We start from the raw sequence: 23,763 nt of genomic DNA on the forward strand, positions 1-23,763 counted from the left end.
CCGCCCTGCATTAGTAAAGGTTGGTGCTCTGCCATTACTGGGGTTAGGATGAGACCGCAGCAGCTCCAGCCACTGCATCATCCAAACTGGGCCATTCACATGTACAGACTGGAGCTCTGATTCTGTCCTATTTGAGCTGAGACACGCAGCAGCAGCAGGCAAATAAACAAAACAAAAGGTGAGCAATGCTCAACTAACCCACCCTGACCTCTACCTTTCAAGCATTTTCCCTTTTTAATGCAACATACCCAGACATGGTGTTAAGAGATCCAAGGTGGAGCAGAAGCTGTTCTCACTGCATCACTCTTGAGAGAACCAGGATGCCAAGCAGACAGCAGCACTGGCTTTGATAGCCCTCTTCTAATGGTATCTGTGTAAAATGAAGACAGTTCTCACTTCCCCTAACCTTCATACATTCTCCCTGGGGAAAAATAAACAAGCAAAACCCAGCTTGCAGGGCCTTAGGAGGGCTGAGAGATGGTAATATTTTATTTAAAAGAAAGTAAATTTTAAAGTAGTACCATAAAAATTAGACAAAACAGAAACCCCCCCCCCAGAATAATCTGTAACCAGTGAGCCATTTATCACAGCCACTGGTTTGTCTCAGTCTGTGGCCACTGGAGCTTGGAGACACAATTAAAGGGTAGGTACAGGCTCAGCTAAGCATTACAATCCTTCAGGGCAAGGAAAAGTAACTTGACAACAGCAAAGAGCTTCTCATCCAAGGTTAGGGAAGACCTAGCAGGGGTCATGTTCACTGCAAGGAAGAATCTGTGCCTGTCACCCTGTGCTCTCTGCTACCAGAAAGGAGGCCTGTCAAAATGAGAATGTCAGAGCAGTCCCCGTCCTAGGCTTAGCCAGTGCGGAAACCTGGCATGAAAGCACAATTCTCCCTCTGTGCTTAGTGCAATTAACCTGGAAGGACAGCAACCAAGGAGCAGACCCAGTTCTCTCTGGGTGTCAGCTCCAGGCAGCTGAAATAGTGAAGAGTAGTGAAGAAAAAGTCCCTTTCTCAGGTTTGTTCCCCCAGTGAAGAGCAGGTGGGTCTCACGGCAGGGTCAGAGTCATGTTCACAGCAGCAGTCTGTGCTGTAGCACAGGAGGTCAGGAGTTTGTTCCATATGTCTCATCGACTCCCTGCAAGGATCAGAGATCACAGGTTTCTACCAGAAATAGCTTCTTTCTTTCCCATCCTTTCACATAAACCCCTCTGCACTACTCTGACTTTACTTTCCAGTGCCACAAGGCCTTTTGGTTTAGAAATCCACCTTCTGTAGCAACACTTCCCAACAAACACAGCAGCAGGGCCAAGCTCTATGCTTGGTAGCAGTCACACAACCTCACTACATCACTAATCCTATTGGCCAAAGAGATCATTTGGGTCCTGGAGGGAGCTGTAGCTGTGGCTGTCAGCATACTCCTCCCACAAAATACCAACCCATTGAATGAGTTTGTTCATAGCAGCAGGAACCCCCAAAGCCAAGAAGGAAGGATTTCATAGGGAGAGAGCTGTTGTCTGCAGCTCTCAGAAGGCAACTGCCAAGGACTGCAACCCAAAAAAGAGCTGCAGTGGGAACATGACAAGTTCTTGAACATACATTTCCCTCTCCAAGAGTGGTTACCCAGGAAACATGACAATATTTGTTTCTAGTGCTCTTCCCCACAACAGCTTTGAGGTAAAAATTAGCTTCTGTAACATAGACAAAGTTTCCCTAGAAGAAGTGGCTCAAAATCCCTGTTTGATGCAGGCTTTCTACATCCTGTTTCAATCTCTTCGGATTGGGAAGGAAGCAACTTTGCCTTCACTGACACTCACCAGTTCATAATCCTCCACGTATTTGTATTTCTTCTCCCGATAGTAGTATTTCTTCTTCATGCAGTACAGAACAACAATGTCACACAGCACCGTTGCCTGGTGGACAGTGAAAGAGTTTAAAACAATGATCCTCAGAAGTGAGGCACTAACCCACAACTGAGTCCAAGAGCAGACAGGTCACTTACCACGCCAAACAGTGCTAAGCCAGAGCCGATGTTAATCATGGTAGGAATGACATCAAATTTTCCTGCCTAGAAGACAGTTACAAGGGTCAATGTGCTTCTCAGCATCTCTGAAAGCCCTGCCCACAAGACCTCCAGGAATTAAGTCACCCACCTTTCCAAACACTATGATATCAAAGCGGATGCCGTAAGCTTTGACAAGTGTCCGTGATTCAGTGCCATTACTATCCCTGAAGTATTTTGCAAACCTAGAAAAAAGATAGGTCAGAGCTCAGCTGGAAAATCTTGAGTCTGCTTATGTGATCATGCAACATTTAGGTGTGCTCCCCATCCCAAGAGGATGGGCTGAACATGAGGCTTGTCTCTGGAAGTACCAAAATGAAGATGTAACACAGACAAGCACATAGAGGAGAAAAGCCCCAAACAGACGAATCTGAGACAGTGGTTAGCACAAGCCAAATCAGGAAACTTGCAAAGCACAGGAAGGGGAGAAAGCACAAGGCCAGGAAGAAGCTCAGCCACACATGAGGATCAGCCCTCTCAGAGGCAAGCAGGAAGCTGCATGAGTGCAGACAGCCACGAGAGGGCAGGGCCGGGAGCAGGCAGCACCTCTCAGCCTGGCACACAAAGGCTGCTCCTTGTCCCGCACAATGTCACTCGCAGGCAAATGATAGGGAAGGGGGATGAGAATAAGTGAGATCAGACTTACTCCACAGCACGGATGACTAAGCCAGGAGGAAGCAGCGAAGAAGGTGGAAGAAAAGAGGAAGGATTGGTAAGGGGCTGCACTACAGTCTGGGGTTAGCAAGAACACTTCAGAACCCACTCCAGCCAGGCTATGATTTCCTCCAGCCAGTCTCACCCAATACCGCAGTACTTGCAGGCCTGGCACCTCCCAGACACGCGTGTCTGTACGACAGCAGCTTCTCAGTGAAACCATTCACGTTTCATCAAAGAGATCCCCTGTGCTAACTGAGAGTTTGTGGTTCTAAAAGCAAGCATAGCCCCGAGCCATGTTTCCTCACGAATGGATCTCAGCAAGAGGCCAATCCCTGTTACTACAGCTCTTGAGTCTGGATAAAACCAGCTACCCGGCTCTGCACTGTTGTTTTACTGGAGGTGCTGGATCTATCTGCAGTGGCCACAATGTGTTTATGGTGGATGCTCCTGGCACAGAGACACTTTCTACAGCTTAGTTTTTCCCTTGTGCACAATGAAGGAGATACTCCATGAAATCTCCAACCTCCACACCCCAGCACTCTCAAACCTCCCCCTGTCAGCACACCCAGCAGCAGTTCTCACATTGCCATGCTCCGGGAGAATGGCCCAAATGGCCATGCAAATGCTGACGTAAATATGACTCAGACACTGATGCAATCGGTGGAGCTTCACTGACCTTTCCCCTCTGCTGCTGTTTGTACACAGTGAAGATCAGACCTGCTCTGTGTTAACAGCAGCAGAGAAACTCCTCACGTTTTACAGCTAGGAGAACCTGCAGCTGTAGGAGTGCAGGCACCTCCTAACACCAGCGGCAGATTGAGCCTCAGGGACACCAGGTGACGCTCCACAGCCGCATTACCTGAAGTTGTAGCCAGGTGAGACAGTGTGAGCAGAGTCCTTGTTGTCCAGGCGGCGGAAGGAGTACTTTGGCACACAGTGGGATGCAGCTCTGTCGAGGTTGCAGTCCCAGTTGATCTGCAGGGCCATGACTCCACCCTGCCAAGGGAAGGAAAAGGTGAGCAAGTGCCCAGTCAGCCCAGCACTAGGCTCTCTGCTGACCAAGACCCTGATCCACTGACCCATGTCCCAGTCCCAGTCCAACATCCTTTCCTGCTGCCATAGAAGGGCCTTGCACATCACCCCACCCAAACAAACCAAAGCCAAGTATTTGTTAAGTAGAACTCACTCTAGTCCATCTGGCCACAGCAGCTCACCCTCTGCAGCTACTCTGCGTCCTGTGGCTGATGCCACAAGGCAGAGGGGGACAACCACCTACCACTCCTCTTCTACACAGCTGAGGCCCAATAGAAGGATCTGCCAAATACCTCCACAGCCATTTCCTGGAAGTTCTGCCCTGCAGCTTCAACTATTTTCCCTAAACGAAAGATAGGGCAGAAGGGATCTGTCCGAGAGTCATAGATGCAATTCTTGAGGTAGGTGGAGTTGATATCGGGGAGGATGTTTCGCCTAGAAGGGGAACAGAGAGAGAGATCTGTTGCCTCTTCTTCCACTCCTCCAGCTCCCCTTTAGGGTCCAAGTGCCCAGGCAGTGCAATGGTCCCCACACTATTTACTTGCTGAAGTTGAACTTGGGATACAAAATGTTGTTCTTCACCAGAATGGTGAAGTTCTCAGCTTCTTGCAGGAATGCTGGCCTATAAAACAACAGGAAAAGTAAGTAAATATGCATACTGCTAGCCTCTTCTCAGGAGGGCCAATGCAGAGTAGGAGAACAGAGCACTCACTTGGGTACATGATAATCATTCTCCACAGGACACCACGCAAAGACTTCACAGGTCTTAACGCTGCTGTTGTACGGTACACACTCCCCGGTCTGAATGCCTAGAAAGCCATGTTAGTGGAGATGCTACCAAGCAAAAATACAGATGCCCTGTGATATCTCCTCACTCCACAAGGTAAAAGCAACCTGCTCAGAGGTGAAGTGCCAGCACCAAGACCCCCACTGCAATTTACAGTGAAATTTCAGAGAAAGAAGCATCAGATCCTTTTTCTGAGTCAAATCCTCATCTACACGAAACACTGCTCCATGGACTCAAGGTCTTGAAAAACCTCCCACCCTGTTCACTAACTCATCAAAACACATTTATCCAGCATCCACCCAACACAGACTAAGCCCATCTGCTCTCCCCCCAGAAGAAAAGCTTAAGCTTCCCATTTAGTTCTCTTAGATGTAAGAGAATGAGAACAAGGAGACTGAAGGGAAATGCTGTTTCCTTGACAGCACAGCACACAGGAGGGAAGACACAGCACAGAGGTATCACAATACACTGAAAGGAGCCCTTGCAGGAGGCTTCTTACCACTGCTGTGAGTGCTGGTATATCCTGGAACACAGCTGTTCTTCACCTTGCACTCTGTTTTATCATCTGGAAGCTGGAAAGAAGCAATAATTACACTAAACTCTATGAACTCTCTCCCCCACACTCCCACCCTGACAAGACAGATATAAGCAGATCCTGTACCTACCTCTGGGCAGCGGCCTTGGCGCTGGTTCAGTGTGAGTATCACATTGGTCATGACAAACACCGTGTTCTCTTCCTGAGCATGCAAAACAAGGAGGAAGCTTAAGAGTGAGTCTGCAAAGAGTACCCACGGTACTGTGCCAAATGACAGAGCCCAGGTGGCCCCACAGAGGGAACTTGCTTTGGGCAGTGCTGGCGTAGCACTGAAGGAGCAGATTCCTGCATGTATTGCCTAATGCCACTGCCTATATGTGGAGGAAGGACCCTGCAACTTACAACCCTTTCTGTCTTCCCACTTGGCCCAAGTTTCCTCATTCACATCTGAAAACAGGGATCACACAGCTCCTCAGGGAGCACAACTCCCACTCTTTGCAATTATCTTCGAAATTTGACCAGTCCTTGTTGGTTTCTCCAGGGAGCACCACTTCCATGATCTTCAAATCTGCACAATTCAGCATCTGTTGTTTGCTGCTTCTCCACCAACATATAACAGGACCACTCAGACAAAATCTGTCTAAATCTGCCACTTTTACCTCACTACACTTCATGCAGAGTGACCCACAACTAGCAGCTTGGCTATGCCTGCCAACCCTGAACATATTGCCCACACAGCCCAGACTCACACAGAGTCAATCAGTAACTACAGCAATACCTCCTGTTCAGTTCCGGATCAAGTGACTTGCAGGCTATTCTTGGGGTTTCTGCCAACAAGTTAACTTTGAGTTGTTTGCTTTAGAAAGCAGTAAGAAAGAGCACACGTGGTTATTGCTGAAATTCTGTTCCTCAAGCCTGAAAGATTCTCCCTCCTATACAAACACACACTCTTTTCTTGAAACAAGCTTCCCCAGGGCGAGTGGTGCAGGTGCTCAACATGATCTGCAGCAAAGCAAAGCTGCTTCATTCTCTCATATCAAGGCCACACTGGAGCCAAAGCTGCTTCGGACCTTGTTGGACTTTGGCAGAGCAATAGCTGGTTGTTAGAAACCCCCCTCTTTGCATGTGTACCTGAGGAGGGATGACATAGTCAGCCACATCCCAGACCGTGGCTCCCAAGGCGGATGTGTTTGTCAGCGTTACTCCTTTCACCTTTGTGGTTACAGAGCTGACCACAGAGTCCGTTTCCTGGTAGCCCTTCTCCCACACAAAGACCCACCTGTACAAGGATTGTAAGAAAGAAACCATCACATAAATGCCATAAATCAGCACAGGCAGTGGGAATGTCTCCTTTTTTCGCATGTCACCTGAAGGGGTCATAAGACAAGCAATCTCCCTATGTTCCTCTTCTCGGGATGGTTTGGCAGGGCATAACCATTGCTTTTATGCACATCCTGCTGGGTGAATGTCGATCACCCTCTGGGATGGTCCCCACGCCAGAGGGGCCCTCCCCGGCCTAACAACTTCCCTAAGCAGCCCTATTATCCCATTTAAGCCCTGCCACCCCCCCTGCTTGTCACCTCCTGGTGTCGGCACCCATGGCAAGCTCCGGCCTCCCTTCAGCCCTGACACAAAGGGGGGGTCCCAGCAACCTGTAGCTGTGGCTCCCTCCCCTTAGCACCACAACCGGGGTCTCCCAGCGCGGAGCAGCCCCGGGACCCCTCCGCACAGCCGGGGGTGAGGCCGGTCCCGCTCACCCGATCACGTAGGCGAGGATGGCGAGCTGCACGGCGCGGTTGATGAGCCCCACTTTGCGGCTCCGGATCAGCACGATGCGGGGGGTGTCGTACTCGAAGAGGAAGCTCTGGAAAGCCGCGCACGACACCATGGCGGCGGCTGCGGAGGCCTGGGGAGGGCGTGAGCGGCAACGGGAACCCCCCCTTAACAGGCCGGGCAGCGGCTGCCGCAGCGCCCCGAGCACGGCCCCGCAGCGTGCCCGGCTCTGGGTGTCCGGCCCCGCAGCGTGCCCCGGCTCTGGGTGTCCGGCCCCGCCTGCCCGCGGGGTGAGGAGGAGGCAGCGGCTGCCCCGGCTGCTCTGGGCTGGAAGAGCGGTTCCCCAGCGCCCTGACCCCTCCGGGGACAACCCTCGGGGTGCCCCAGGCCTCCCGCTGATGTAGCTGAGCCGTGCCCGCTTAGCCGTGGGGCATCCTGAGGAGGATGCGCTCATCCCAGTTGCTAAATCAAGGAGAATTACCCACCCTACCCCACTCCCCCTTCCACCATGCTACTCACTGTTAGCAAGTTTATGGGGAGTTTTTCACCTCTATACTGGCCAAACATGAGTTAGGCGTTACCTGGAAGACTGCTGCTGTCAGCCCTCCTCTGGGCTATGAAGTCTTACAAAGAAGCTGTATAGATAACCTCAGGGCATCCTAACACTTCAGACAGCTCAGCGCAAGAAGGTAACAACTGCCTGTAAGAGGTAGCAGAAGCATAGCTAAAACAGTCATTCTCCCATCCACAATGAGCAAATCCTTTATAATCTCACAGAATTAATCTTTGCTACAAAAGTAGAGATCTGCACCACCTAATTCATGCACCTTAAGTGATGCTGAGCTGCCCAACATGGTGCTTATTTTAGAAACATCACCATAACCCTTATAATAGCAGGTAAATCATTAGAAAGAGGTGAAAGGAACTGACAGGTTGGCAGTGGGAAATCCAGGGAGTATGAAATCATTAAAGAGACTTTAGGTCAGCTACAAGTTAGTAAAACCCTCTATTTATTACAAAACCAGTCAAATCTGACAGGATTAAAAAGAAAGAGGGAGAGAATAAGGAAGAACATATGCATATAAATGTGACAGGAGATTAAAATCAGTCTTAAGTGAATATTCAGTGTAATTCCTTCCAAAAGGAAAGTGAGCTCATGTGTCAGAACCGGAACTCATTAATATCAACTGTAATATTTTCCCACTCTAGATATACAAGATGCTGCAATATGAATGCTAATACAATTAATGCATATTACAAGTGAAGATATAAATGCTGTTAGCATAATCTCCCAGCAATATATCTTAAAATATGTGGGAAATGGAATGGCAAACTGCTGGGTTAGCTCAAAGAACAAAGCTTAGATGAAAGGAGGGCAGAATATATACATTAGCATCCTTCTCACCTTGTTCTGACAAAAATAGAACATGTCCAAGTATAACAAAAAGAAAGAACTGAAAAGGTGTTGGAGCACAGATTAATCTACCCCAAATATGGTGCTCCTCAGCTGCACTCTGCCCTTGCACATCACTGCACAAAGCAACTCACACTTGAGCTGTTCATGAGGAGGAGGTGAAGGAGGAAAGGCCTATTTGAAGCTAAGAGCAAACAGGAGGCCAAAATCCAACATTACAGTTTCAATGAGTATGAATGAAATGCCCTCAAATAATACATAGAGACAATAAAAGCACTTTTCCTTGTAATTCCCAAGTTAAGGCTTAAAGGAGCAATAGCAAGAGAACAGCTGGGCCTTTCAGAAAATGCTTCATGTCACTGAAATCATCTAAAATGAGCCTGTTTAATGTGAATGGACCAGGAGGCCCTCAACAGTGAGTTATGAAACTATGTGCTCCGTGGCTTCTTTCCAGAGTCTCTTGATCCAGGGCTGCAGGAACGTGGTGAGGCTGGAGCAGAAAGATGCCCAGGACCATATTTTCAAGCAATCTCTCTTTTGGACTTCTTTCCTTCAGGAGTCATGCTTTGACATGATTCTTGGCTCCACGTTATTTTCATGGTCATCTCCTGACGCAGTTGGGATTCTGATGTGCAGCAGTGCAAAAGCAGGAGCCTGGAATCTCCCACTATAAGGAAGCCCTAAGAACTCACCCCAGAGCCTACATTTCCAAACCATTCCTTCAGAGAGTAAAGCAAAGGCAGAAGAAGAAAGCACTTCTGGTCAAAGTATTTGTTCTACACCGAGCAGTAGGCCACTGTGCCTCTCCAAAGACAGTATATAAGAATTCAGTATATAAGAAATCAGAAGATTCTGGGGAGTCACATGCTTTCTTCTCTTTTGTTTTAAAAGAAAACAAAGGTTAAATGTCCAAGGTAAGTCACAGCATGAGCTCAAGTTGTGCCACATCTTTACTCCGTCTTAAAACTAGTGTACAATCACAGAACCGTAGAATGGTTTGGGTTGGAAAGGACCTTAAAACCACCTAACTCCAACCCCCTTACCACAGGCAGCAACACCTTCCACTAGACCAGCTTGCTCCAACCTGGCCTTGAACACTGGCCAGGGATGGGGCAACCACAGCTTCTCTGGGCACCCTGTGCCAGCGCCTCAGCACCCTCACTGGATTGTTTTCCTTATATCTAATCTAAATATCCCCTCTCTCAGTTTAAAGCCATTCCACCTTATCCTATCCCTACGTGTTCTTGTAAAAAACTCCCCTTCAGGTTTCTTGTAGCCCCTTTAGGCACTGGAGCTGCTCTCAGGTCTCCCAGGAGCCTTCTCTTGTCCAGGCTGCCCCAGCCCAGCTCTCTCAGCCTGGCTCCAGAGCAGAGCTGCTCCAGCCCTCGCAGCAGATCCATGGCCTCCTCTGGCCTCACTCCAGCAGCTCCACATCCTTCCTATGCTGGGGCTGCAAGAGCTGGACACAGTATTCTAGCTGGGGTCCCACCAGAGCAGGGCAGAGCAGGAGAATCCCCTCCCTCCACCTACTGGCCACACATCTTTTGGTGCAGCCCAGGACACAGTTGACTTTCTGGGCTGCAAGGACATGTTGCCAGGGTCATGTTGAGCTTCTCCACAACCAACAACCCACTCCCTGGTGCGCTTTGGCTCAGATTATGCATCATCCTGGTTCTCGTTGGACCCACTGGTGCAGCAGCTGCCAGCATCACAAACTTTCACAGGGTGGCTCTGTGACAACAATTCCCAACATAAATTAAAGAAAAAAAGCATTTACTGCTTCATCCAACTGCAGAGAGAATTTACAACAGTGATCCCCCCCATTGGGTTTCTCATTTGACACAGCACAATAGGGATAATGATGATGGATCAGCAGATCTGGAGGAGGATTGTCTTTCTGTGTTGCCATCGCCCACCCTAGTGAAACCGAATCGACACCTCACAAGTTGTTTCAACACCAACGCTCTCCCGCTGGCACAAAACCCATCACAGGAGAGCAGCAATTTTTAGCTGACTCTAGAAAATACATCCTCTGGCCACAGGTCTTATTTCTGTGAGGCAGATGAGGAATCTAGTTTTAGCCCTTCAGAATCTAATCTGGAAATATGGGAGGGTGGCAGAAACCTAAATTAGTTTGGAATTTTATCCCTTAGTTATCCCTGCTGAAGAAAGGATCCCAAAGGTTAAGTGTCTGTCTTTACCTCAGTAATGCTGCCCATATTTGCAGTATCTGGGATAGCAAGGCCATGGGGAGTTATGGGGACAAGGGAACAGGAAGACATGGTATGGAACTAACTGAAGGAGCATGAAACTGCAGAAAGTTTAATCATAGACAAAGCAGACTGAAAACAACAGCAAGGATGTGTGAGGAGCTGACAATGACAAAAGTGCCCATGCCTGAGGGCGTTAATATCATGTTATCCAAGACCAACTCTGAACTCCTGAGCACATCTTAGCATGCTGGATATCAGATATTTTCCATTCTTCAATCACTAGAGAGTGTCAAGAATCATGTGAGCCTTTACTACCTTCCAGTTTCTTACTCTGTCAAGAACGTGACCTGATGCGCAGCTCACATCATCTTATGGATCAAAAAGCAGTTACAAAGCATGGAACAAAGAGATCCTTTTAAATCTGACAATGAAAAGCTGGCAGCACACACAAACTCATAACATTAAACTGAAAGACATACTAATCCACACAATAATATTAATATCCAACCTCTGATAACAACAACCATATGTCTTCTGCCTCAGACATGCTGTCGGGACTTAAAGTGCTGTTTTGTTCTTGACTGGTTTACTTCAGTGATCTCTAAGTCCTGTTCTTCTTCATTTAGATGAGTAATCTGAATGGGAATTTGCTTAGCTGAAGGGACAGAAGGTCAGTTCCAGGGGCAGCAGATCCTCACAGCTCATTCTGTCATTGCCAATCAGAATTTGTTTTATAATTGGTTGCCTGATCAAGTATTGAAAGGGTAAACTGTTCCAAGAGGATATGTCTGGTGTAAATGCCATTGGCTCAGCCCTCTGCCTTCTCCCATCTCCAGGTACTCATTTGGATGATAAAAGACATCTAAAGAAAACCACGTTTTCCTCCTTTCCCTTTCTTCTCCTCTCCTTTCTCTTTGGAGAAAAGTCCCTGCTGCTCTTCTTTGCTATCTTGGTGTTAACAAACCAGCTCAGAGAAAGCTTTTACTTGATTCCACCCTCTCCTGCACATCCTACTGCAAGCTAAGTTTGGCAGACTTTGAGTGCTTTGAATCAGAGTTCCCTAGATCATGCGATCATTTGCTTCCCATTCACTGCGATCTGATTTGTATTCTCTGAAAGCAGTGAGTCACTCAGAAAAACACACTGTAATGTGTTCTGCTTTCTCCTTGCTGGCACAGACATGAAATGCCCTTTTCCCTGTGCTGAACAGTTCCACAGTCTGTGGCCAAAACGTGTTATATTGGCCAGCTCTCAGCCTCTGAAGCCTGCAGGACACTTGGGGTTTATTTGAAAGCTCTCATTTTCCAGGATCAGAGGTTTTCTCTAGCCCTAAGGGAAGAGGTGACTTCAAATCTGTTCTTGGTGGCATAGAAGCCTTCTCTGTAACAGCTCAGAACTGACCTGTTAAGTAAGAGCTTTCTTGATCACTGCCTAAAGCTTTCATCCCTTGCACCTCAAGTAGTTATTTTCTTTTGGAAGGCTAAAGGCTGTTGGCATGTGTCTATCACAAAATTCCCTTTGGAATTGACAGAAAATCAATAGGGCTTCATGCAGCCAGAGGCTACAAGCTGTTTAAAGTAGCTTTCCTGACTTGCAGGGCAGCCAGGCTGCAGGGGGAGCAGCATTCTCTACCTGTCCTATTTCTTTCTTTTGTACTATTGATCTTTGGTAGCTTTAGGACACTGGGCTGGTGGACCTCTGATGTGATAATATTTTACATTCTTATGACATGTCACTGATGTCAAAAAGGGTTTTCTTGAAATATATTAACTGTCATTTAAGGATCATTTAATATAACGTAACTATCATAAGAATCATTTCTAGCTCTCTCCCCCTCACTCACTTGGGTAGTTCTCCTGAAACCAGCAACTCTGTTTATACCAGTTGGCACACTCTAGCTCAGCAGTGTGGCAGCATTTGTGCACAATCTCTGCCAAAACATCCATACTTGTTTTAGATAGTTATTATGCTCAGTCTATTCACTGCTCTTCAATGTTCATTGTCTTTGCTTTTTAAACAGCTGCACTGAACCACTCTGCCCCTCTTTTTAATTTTGGAGAGATTAGAGAATGACATTTCCTTGCCAATAAACCCCTTGATTGACAGATACAGACTCAGGCCACCAGAATGTGGTCTGGCATCAGGCACACTCTGCCAGCTGCTGGTATTCAGCCAGTGAGCCTGTGCTGCTCACTTCCTGCAGCAGAGATTTCAGCTGAACTGAAGCAAAATAATCTTTCTGCAGACTGGTATTTTGATGTTTACAGGATTAAAAAATGTGGGGTAAACCCATTCTTGGCATTTTGACCCCAGTGTTCATCTGACACTAAACATCCTCAAAACTACTCCACTGTCTTCTTCCAAAAGCCTTCTCAGAAGCTGCTTTGCCTATAAAAATGTTGCTAGCCTCAGCCTCAGAGCTCTGTCAGGTTGGTTGCCAGGTCAGAGGGAACACATCTTTGGTCTGTGTCTGCACAGCTCCAGTACAGAGCAGATTTGGAACATGTTGGCAGCTCCTAGACAGTTATGGCACTCATGTTAGCATCACAAAAGGATGAAACCCCATAGTGTAATAATAGTTATGCTGTGAGTCAAAAAGAGAGAGTGCTGTTACACAAGAGTTTTGACCTAGATCTAAGGGACCACTTCAAACATGCTGATAAGCATTGGATAAATGCTTTGTGTCATTATTTACAACTGGAGTCACAGCAAGATTTTTTGTCAAAACTTCTCATAAAACTGCTATCTGCACACAGACCTGAAAGCTCTGATCTGCTTTTGAGTTAATGGTAATTCAGTGAACTGTGTGGTTACCCAGATGGAAGAACAACACTGTTATTTTGTGTTCGTTGCTTTGGGAAACTCCCAAGTTTAGGAAGTTTCAAGCCTCAGTTGTTATATGGTGGAATCTACTCCAGCTATTCTGTGAGTACTTGCTGGAAATTTCTAGACCTTTCAACACAAAATCTCCTGCAATACAATCATGCTCATTTAAAGATGACCATCGTGCTACATCTGCACAAGTGCAGCAACTGCAGGTTAAGGGCATGGCTATAAGAGTGAAGAAGAATCAAACATCATTCCAAGTCATCATTCCCCTCACCTCATCACACCTTTGCTTCAACATACTTTAGGATTTAGGATCCACTTGAGTAGAATCAAAAGATGACCATGAGTGACAGCTTTGTTTAGGATCTATTTAAATGCACTGTGCTTTATAAAAGGGCCTCTATGTGCTATAGTACTGGTAAAATAATATCAACTCAATTGATATCAATGGGTGAGATGTTAAGCACATTTAATTCTTGAAGACTGAGCTTACTTTGCGTCTCATACAATCAGTTCCTGAACCTGGAACAATTCCATTATTCCATTACATGTCAGACAGCAAAATGTGCAAGAAGAGCATTAAATAAATGCATTAAATAATTGTTTTAACACTGAGCATGAAAAAAATAGCAATATCACAGACCTTCACTGCCACCTCAGAGAATTCCTCTTGTGCTTCCTGAAGGGTATCTCCCAGATGGAAAATTGGATGGAGCGAAGAACTGATCTTGTAAGTGCAGGAGGTATTTAAATTTGGTGGAATATTTAGTCTGTGAAGAACATACACAGTTGTTTAAATTTCAATGCAAGCTGGAGCAGCTACAGATACAGGTAAGGAACTTCACACTTACTAGAACCTGTGTGAAATGTGCTCAGTTTGTAAGAATATGAGCTTTTGATTTTGTAGCTACCAGATCTATACACCCCTCACTGGGATCTGGGAATCAAGATGAATTCTTTCCTCTTTGCACATTATCACCAGCAAAGTTCTACCTGTGTAAACTAAATACCTTCACCTTATAATGTGAAACACATGGCTGTTGTGCTGTATTTTAGTGATTTTACCCTAATATAAACCAGTGTATCTGAGTGAACAACTCTGCTGTCCAGTGTATGAGAGAAACAGTGTTTCTATTCCCAAATTCTACTCATTTCTCTTGCTTCCTGAAGGACTAACAGGGCTAAAGAATTACAGAAACTTGATATTTGTCACTCCAGCAGATACAGATCTAAATTCACAACCTTTTTTAGTAAAGAAGGTGCCCGTTTATACAATCTGTATTTTCCAAGCACAACTACTCACTCTTCAGAAAACACTGAGGAATGTTTGCACTTCCACGGTGTAAAGTTTGGGAAATGAATGTTGTTCTCTGTTAGCACAATGAAGTCTTCAGAAGTGCTCAGAACAGCAGTCCTAAAAAAGAAACATCAAATTAACTAACTTTTTTATTTAACTTGAACACATGAGTTAATGTTATGCTACTTTACTATTACCTGGAAAGCTGTCAGTAGGAGGAATAAGTTGCTAAGAATAACACATTGAAATGCAGGGAGCTGAGTGGCTCAGGGGATCAAGAAAGATATAGGTTGTTTTCTTAGTTTTAGTTATAGATTGTTCTCTCTCTATTGCATTTGTTTGTGTGGGCCAAGTCTAACTGGAGTCTCCATATGCAGCTGAAATACAGCCTCAGGAGATTCTCATCTAAATCTTCCTATAGAATAGTAGTAAGAACCACCTGACAGCTGATGATTTCTGTACAATGAACTGGCAGTTTCACTGCTGGTCCCCAGAGTGAGGTGGCCATTTAAACCAGAGCTGTCCAGCTAGTGACAGTGAAACAGTGAATCGTGTGCTCGATCCTACAGGATGCCTTTGGAAGTCAGGTATCAATCACATCACCAAACGTTATCCTGCCTTTCTAGCAGATTCCCATTTGAGGATCTCCCCTGTGATGGTTTGTGCCACTAAAATATATAGGTGGGGTGGGATGCAAACACATGGGAAAGCAGGCTGCCAGTCTGACCCCTCCTCAAAAGGGTGGTATCTTTGAAGCTAATGTGGAACAAAAGAAGGCATTTTCCCCACAAGTTGCCAGCTGGGTAACCTTGGTCTAGACTGTGTGAGACAATCTCTGTTATATCCAGAACCTGCCAAGGCTATATAAAAGTAAGAGATACAGTTTTTAGCACTGTTTGTCTAGCATAGGGACTAGGCTGAACTGGAATACTGGCATTGTTCCATTTTAAGAATGAGCCAGGAATACCTTAATTTCCATCAAGACAGCCACTCCAAAGAGGAAACCCAGTCTTCAAAGCAGTCACCCACATAAAGGACAGTGCTTCTAAGACAGAGTATTTTTCCTATCATTGTATTTTGAGCAATGCCTCTGCATCAGAGATCTGTGATGACAAGAAGTACATTAGCTGGATGACACGTAGCTTCCATGAGGGACTGCTCATGAGTGTCTTCTAAACCACGGCAACGAATGAGCCTTGACTGCAAACCAGATTAACGTTTGTGGATGACATGGAAGTCACTGATGAGTCTCAGTGTGTAATAGTCAAGACATTAATAACATTTTAATTTTCAAAGAACTGAAAATGAATGAACCGATAATGTGAAACTGTCCATAATTCTTCTGCTGGGAAAACATCTGGAACGTGATCCAAAGCTCATCTGAAATAGGTGTTGTAAAGAGCTGTCCTTCAGCCAGATAGTCCAACAACTGTGCCCAGCCTCAGGCAGAAATGAACAATCAATCTTCTTGCTAACATGCAATGGCTTTGTTCAGCTCCTGCCATAACTAAGAGGAAGGAAAAGGAGGCCTCCTGTATAGCTCATGAAACTTACCTTTCAAAGGCATTTGGACAATAAAGACAATCATGGGTGTAACCAAAGCCCAACATTGCTACCTCAGTATCTCAACCAGACAGCAAAGCTTCCTGAGCTCTGACCTTGGTCTTAGGTATTGTTCTGGCAGAAAACAAACACTCAACATTGGTTTTTAGTGATTCCTTATTTTAACCTTGCCAATGGAACTTGTGAAGGAACTTTATACGTAAGAGGCTTGGATCAAACCTCACAACCATTATTTTTGGTCCTTGGTAGTGACCTACTCCTGGCACTTCAGAGGAAGGTCAGGAAACAAGACAGAATGTATCAACTGTGCCATGTAATTAAAGGCAAAATCCCCTCTGTAACTTCCACAGCAGTGAGCCCACACAGTGTGACATTTAAAACTGACTGGCAGTCACTGAAACTTCATAGAAAACCCTAGGATTTCATTAGCTCAGGAAGTTCATGCATATCTTTCCCGGATGCTGTATGAACAATTACAGCCTTCCTGTTGTTGGATAAAGCCTTTTTCAGATCCCAATTCTGTCCACAGGAGAAAAGAATGGCAATTCTTTCAAAGACCTGAAAAAAAGTCAGCAGAAGGAGCTGCAGGAGGCATTGTGGGCTCTGGAAGGGACCTGGCAGTGGAGAAACTGCTCAGTCTCTGCAAAAAAAACCCAAATTAGGGAAAAGATGGGATACATGCATAGAATCCTGCTTGTATCTTTTAAAAGGAATGAGTTAATAGAAGTGATAATTGACCTAGTTTCCTGCACATATACTTCAAAGCTGCTTCATTTGCTCTCTTAGAGAATAATTTGCACCATTTCAATTGAAATCAAATCCTGTATAGGCTTTTTCATGCTTTGGCTGGTACAGAATAGAAATAGAACATTTTCATCTTAGAACACTGTGCAGTCATGGGGTTACATAAAGAGATGGCTATGAGGCCCCTGCATCCTTCTTCCTAGGTAACATAGAGCCCTTTTCCTGGAGTTTTCTCCAGCTCACTGCTACATACTGCCAGTACTGAGGTTTTCATCATCTGCCTAGAGAGGATGGAGAGATTGTTCTTCAGCCTGGCATGGATGCCCAAACACTAGCTGCAGCACAATGTGCAGACAGCCAACCTACCCCTATTGTTTTGGGAGGAGGAAGCACTGTGAGAAGTGAACCCACAAAGAACTTCTACACTATAAAGCCTTAAGCCTTGCAGACGAAACCCCAAGTTAGGGAACTTTTCCTTTCTGTCCCTGATTAAACCCATTTTACATTGATGTATTTTCCTTGACATTTGAATTAATGAGCCAAATGCCTCTAGTGAATTCAAGAGGAGCCTGTGACATCTAAAACTGTTTCTATGGCACCTGCATGATGATACAAAGTGTTATCAGTGAAGCTATGACTTCACTGCAGAATCATACAGCAGGACAGATTGTTAGAAGTAATTTACTGAGATATTATGAGTGTTAACAGTATGGCTGTGAAGGAAATAGCTGCTTTATGTACATGAGATTTATATGTGCCTAGGCAAAGGGATTATCCTAAAATATCATGATTTTGTCAAAATAAATCCTTCTTTTGACATAAAGTAAATGCAGATTTCACTTACCCAGGGGGGTTTTCCAGGGATTCCACAGGGCACCATGCCCTGACCTCACAGGTTTTAACAGTATCATCATAATTCACACATCTTCCTGATGGAATTCCTGTAGAGAAACAAGGCCTTACTTAGCAAATACAAGAATTTTTCACTAATTAGAGGCAGTTTCAATACATCAGTGGATTCCTCCCCAAATGTAAGACAGGGAGCTTGACATTTCAGATTGTTACAGCTTTCTATAGAAGGAAGCTGTCAGAATTACCCAAACCATGGTCCTGCCACACCTCATCAATCCTTATTCAGCCATTGGCTTGGGTCAACCAACAGTGCTTGTCATTGTTTGGGCTGAGGGTGAAGTAATTTCCTTCACAGTTTTATATGCTGTTACATATCTGAGTCTTGGAATAAAGTGAGAAACCAACTGTTTCAGTCAAAAGTTTATGTAAATGTGACTAAAACAAGGATATAAAGGTGGGCAGAAAACCTTAATTCTTTTTGCACTCCTAGAAATCAACATTTTCTGCGAATGTTTGGTCTTTACCAGGGAATGTGATAATTACATAAAAGAGTAATATAAATATCTCCCATATCTATGTAAGAAGTCTTACTCAGCTGCAATGTAAAAGTACCAAATAATAAGAGAAAATAACACTGCAGAGCAGGTATAACCCTTACTAATTATTTGGCTTTTTGGAGATAAAGGGTCAGCTTTATCAGCAAAAATAAGAAAAAGCTCTTTACATGTCTACAATATTTTCCTTTATTATTTCTGCCTTTTCCCATTTTCACACTCTCTTCTATACTATGAAGCACAATAACTTTAACAGTGCAGTATTTCTTTATTTATTAACAGTCCCATACTTTTGACAGTGAAAGTCAACATCACCAGGAAGGACAAGAAGGCTGCTCCTGCTCTAACTCCCCATGACAGACACCCACATTCTACCTGGCTCAGACAGGAAAAAGGGAGGAATGGAAGATTTGGCTTTAGACATTGGTGACTCCAGTGTAATGTAATCACACTAAATTAAGATAGAGACATGTCAGGAAAGCAGCCAAATGTATCAATGGAAGTTGATACTGGACTGACTTCAGATTTGCCTGCATTGGTGTATTCTGCTGTATCCCAGATCCTGTCCTTTTTGTAAGCAACTCCTTTTGCACTAGTGCAAATTCAGCTGTTAATTTCATCTGTCTCTTATAGAATCTGCAAGCCATGACAATGGATAAAACAGAATGGACAAGTAAGTCCACAGTGATAAACCAGGTCAGTTTCTTTCTATCATTCCATGATAAAATGCCCTGCAAGATAAAAGTCAGATGGACATTTTCAAGTGATTGAGAACCTTTTTGAGTGAGACACCTGCACCAGCTGCACCAAAGTCTGCCTTGGTTTCGCTTCTGCAACTTTTGGATTTGTCAGAAGTGAACTGATATATGCAAGAAGAGAATTTCTATTTTCCCATTCTAAATGATCCAGGCAACCTGAGGTGACATCCTGGCTCCTCAGATGCCATTTGTGAAACACAAATTAACTGCAACAGGGCTTGATGTCATGCCAAGACTTTTGCCCATGCTGAGTTGTTACGTACCTAGACTTGGACTTCTATCCCAAATTGTAACATCCTCTCCATGGTTTTTTTTTAAAGAAAGCTTAAAATACTCAGTCCTTAGCTTTCCAGAGTGACTGGGTTTGTGCTTCATGCTGACTGCTTCAAAAAATCTTGGCCTAACATTTTTACTTTCCCATGAATTGAATGTGTTAATAAAAGAAGGAAGGATGCCTCTGTTTTTAAGCTGACAGGAAAGTCATAGAGCTCATCTAACTCATAAAAGCACTGTCAACTTTGAAAAACTACTGTATGTTCAGAAGATACTTTCTACATTACATAAAAGTGATATAAAAGCTCTGCTTTGAAAAACAAGCCATAAGAGCTAGCACCATTTCAGTTTGACAACAGACTGTTCTGAAGGGAGATAAAATAGTATCTGGAGAACAGAAATACAAAGCAGCTGATCAATGTTCCTTTATTTATATCCTCTATTATGATGAGTCTTTTCCTCCTGGAGAACAGTTCTTTGGGATAACCATGTTGTTGGAAACTGGCAGCTCTGAGCAGCAGTAGGTGGGTACAGCGCCTTAGTAAGGCAACTTGAATTTCCTGCAGACTTGATTCTGCGTGAGATTGGGATCACTGCTCTCAATGTCCTGGCTTGCTGCCCTCCCATGAGAATGAAACCAACTTCATGAACTTCAGCAGACTTTGTTCAGCAAACACTTATCATGGAGAACAGGCCTAGTTTGGCAGCAAAGAGGAAAATATGCCCTTTAGAGGCAATCAGTTATTGCATATTCCTAAAACATCTTATTGTTCCTGAAAGTTGGTGCAAGGGCAGAGTGGCCATTTCATCTGACCCTGAATAGGAGACTCCACAGAGCAGACTCTAATCTCAGAAGCACTGGTGTAAATCTGAGATTATTCCATGGAGTTATTTTAGGTTTTCAGACAAGAAACAAAACTGCAAGTGTTTTTTAGAGGAAGCTTAGTTAACTCTGCCCAAGCAACTCCGCCTTGTTAGATAACATCCAATGCCACACTCTTACCATAATGTTCCCACAACCACATCCACCTTCCAGGAATGGTCTAACACCAGATCAATGATCCTGTTTGCTACCATAAAACTCAAAGTGCTGAAAGCCAAGTTGAAACCAGACAACCCCCAACACAAGAGACATTTTTTCAGGCCTTATGGAATCAGGAATTGCCCAAAGAGCCACATCCTTCAGTTTGCTCACAGAGAGAGCACTGTAATTCCCCCTGGAGCTCCAGAGCTGAGTGTTCAGCACTGTTCCTGTCACCTTCTGTTGGTGGCACCATCTCTCCTCAGTACTACCAGACTTTGCCAGTCTGAAGTAACCTTGGGACAATTGAAGAGATGAGGATAAACGGATGGAAGCCAGCATCATGCTGATCTCCTTCTAAGCCTGACTCTCCACCACCCAACATTTTGCACCAGCACAAAGAAAATGTAATGCACTAGTGCAAAGAGAGTGTAATGCACTTCTGGACTGGGAAGATGCATGCAGCACCCACTTCACAGGGGTGAAAATGGCCATGAAAGGGAATGGTAAAGCAAGCTGTTGGGTCACCAATGGCAACAGAAATCTCCAGTTCCATATCTCATATTGCATGACACTGTTCTATTTGCTCTTAAATCAGTTTTGTATCAGGCCATGGGATTACAAGGGAGTGACAAAGTTGCTACTTCTCTTAGCAGAGCCAATGCATGGCACATACTTCAGCTGCAGCCTCTTCAACCACACAGAACCATGCACAAGCCAGAGCTGGTCAGTGTGCTGCAAACCCACATTTGTATCTGGTCCAGGGGATCAAGAAGCATTTGTGAGGCCACCATCCACACTGAAAACACAGGAGGTGAAGCTGTAAAGATGCAGAGCTGTTAAGGTGGGACCTGTAAATCTCAGGCTCAGAGTCTGAAAGGCAAGAGTCAAAAAAAGGCTCAGAATCCACTAGACCCAGATTAAAAGGAGCAGGATCTTGCAGCAGAAGACCCACAGAGAGGCACAAAATATACAAACCTTACAACAAAGATCTAATGTTTTTCTTCCAATCCTTTAGTATTTTAAATCACCCAAGATGCTACTATGGCTGTAGTCGTGACAAGACACTCAGAACCAGACAGGCTTCTTGCTTTTGGCACTGTCTTAAATGCTTTAGCAAACAGGAACAAGGTCCTTAGGCTTTTGCTGAGCACAGTCCACACTGTTGGCTTGGTATCAGTGCCACTTCAGCAAGCAAAATCCTGCTACAGAATAAGAATTGAAAAAGTTGCAAGTGAAAACCAGAAACAGACCTGGGACGCATTTTGCTGCTAGAAGAGCCACAGAGAGATTGATTTTTAATAGAATAGTCAGATTTAGTGTTATGTGTACATACACATAGCACTATTTATAATAAGACAGACAAACAAGAGGGCTCAGATTGTAGAAGAAAAGCAGGAATAAGTGTTGTCTTCTCTTCCTAAATGCTCTTGTTTTCACATTAACATCTTTCCTCTGTCTGGGATCTGACCTCAGCAGCTCATCCAGACATATTCCTCTTCTTGCCCTTGATGTTCCCATATAAGGTGATCTCTCTTTGCCCATGGAGCATGATTTGGATTTGCTCAGGTTTCGTTCCACTCTGATTTGCTGCCTCTATAGCCAAGCTCTCTCAGTTTTGCAAGGCAGTCATCCACACAGCAGTAGCTATAAAGGGAGGAGAAAGTCAGGAGGGAGCAATGAAGCCAGGCCTGCAGAGCTAAAGAGCTCTGGATGGTTTATTTGCAGGCTCCGTTCCCTTCCTTCCCCATGTTGCCTCTGCACGATCCCTTTTCAATTAGCAGCTTCCATAAGCCTTTTGTAAGCAATAGGAAACATAAGCCCTATCCAGAGAAGTGGATGGAACTCTAGGGCTGAACTCTGATAATAAGTCTTAGGTTATGTCATCAGAAAACTGCTTGAAATCCTGTATCACTCTCCATGCAAACTAACTTGGGAATTTGGAAAAATACACAACAAATATACAGGAACACTTTGACTCTGCAAGACTTGATCCAGCTATTGCATTGCCCCAACTAAGATAACTTAAGACCAGTTAAGCATCAAACAAATATCTCAGCTACTTCCTGTAATATTTACCCAGGGCTACACTGAAACTATTATCTCTTTCATGCCTGTGAAGATTCTGTTATGATAGAGAGGTCAAGATGTGGAGCTAAGCCTTCATTTTCTTCTTAGACAGTATGAAAATTCAGACACCACTAGAGACTGTAAGTATCAAGCAGCAGTAGGCAGGCAGCTGGGGGTAACAGTGTGGCTGCTTTTGAATAGCACAAAACCGTTAGAGGAAAGGATCATGAAAACATACAACTTTAAAGTCAACACAGGACCCCTGATACCTTCCCTAACTTGTGAAGTCCCACAGAACTTGCCTCCAACATATGGGTTTGCTCCTGCCTTCAATCACTTGAATTTTCGAATAGGTCAGCAAGCCAGAGCTCAGGCAGTCTAGTTCTAATGATGTTTGGTCATAGGAGTCCTTCCCCAAGAGTCAGGACAATCAGACTTCATGGGTTTCCACCATGACAAAGTTAAACAATTTCACCATCATTTTTTCTTCTTATCTTGGTGTTTTCTAATGTTTTCAGACATCCTTCCTCTTCTTTATCTGTTGCCTCTTTAATGCTACAGAGACATGAGAAGAGGGGAATAGTCCTTTGCTTCTTAGGTGCAGGGACTGAAATAGTCTGATGTAAAGGAGACTCTTTGAGCAGCACCCTCCCACTGTACCCAGCACAGAGCCCTCTTCATCCTCAGCACTGCAGGCATATCTGCTCTCTACTCCACACCAAGTCGGAAGAAAGGTTGTGTATGAGTATCTACAGAAACAGTGTTTCTCTAGCCTGAAGTGGTCCCTACTACCTGTTAAAGCAGACGTGCCCCAGAGTACCCACAAGAAGCACCATTTTAATTTCTCCCTGTGTGTATTCCATACACTCAAAATATTCATCAGAAGTGTAATTGATACCTGGAAAACATGTCAAAGGAAAGCAGATCCCTTCTGGGAACTTGTAGGTAAATACAATTCCTAAAGGTCAGAATACAGCCTGAAAGCACAAAGGAAACATGATCTGGTTTTAAAGTTCAAATGCAGGAGTCAGGAGATCTGGATTATGTTCCTGGCTCTGCCACAGCTTTCATGCACAATCACAGGCAACCCATCCATCCTCTCTGTAATGTACTTTAGCCAGTTAAAAGCTAGGACACTAGTGCAGTGTCACTTCTCAGGCTTCCCATTAAAACCAGTAAATCACTATTTTATGAAACATTTTCTGTTCCTCAGGAAAAAAAAAGGAGCTAACCTAAGATAGACGCAGTGCTTAGAATTGCAAAGTATTACATTTATGATTGCTATTTACTGAGTCAAATTCTGCAGTGATTTACAACCTGTGCATTTCAAT

At 44.6% G+C, this 23,763-nt stretch overlaps 1 protein-coding gene across 2 annotated transcripts; it reads right to left on the reverse strand.

The window, feature by feature from the left end:
* Positions 1-558: 558 nt before the first annotated feature.
* LOC101880079 (P2X purinoceptor 4) lies at positions 559-13,958 on the reverse strand. 2 transcript variants are annotated; one of them, XM_005145138.3, is made up of 14 exons: positions 13,944-13,958; positions 7,426-7,544; positions 6,829-6,977; positions 6,203-6,350; positions 5,202-5,273; positions 5,036-5,108; positions 4,462-4,558; positions 4,291-4,371; positions 4,043-4,184; positions 3,577-3,713; positions 2,152-2,245; positions 2,001-2,066; positions 1,816-1,911; positions 559-1,136 (listed from the first exon to the last, which is right to left on the reverse strand). In XM_005145138.3, exons 3-14 carry the CDS (start codon positions 6,957-6,959, stop codon positions 1,104-1,106), a joined length of 1,170 nt encoding a protein of 389 aa, XP_005145195.2. In that variant the 5' UTR covers positions 6,960-6,977; positions 7,426-7,544; positions 13,944-13,958; the 3' UTR covers positions 559-1,103. The 2 variants fall into 2 exon arrangements, with proteins under 2 accessions (XP_005145195.2, XP_033924006.1); XM_034068115.1 differs by lacking the exons at positions 7,426-7,544; positions 13,944-13,958 and having other exon boundaries at positions 6,829-7,022.
* Between the last annotated feature and the right edge of the window lie 9,805 nt (positions 13,959-23,763).

Source organism: Melopsittacus undulatus, chromosome 12, assembly GCF_012275295.1.
Source record: "Melopsittacus undulatus isolate bMelUnd1 chromosome 12, bMelUnd1.mat.Z, whole genome shotgun sequence".
Classification (NCBI taxonomy): Eukaryota; Metazoa; Chordata; class Aves; order Psittaciformes; family Psittaculidae; genus Melopsittacus; species Melopsittacus undulatus.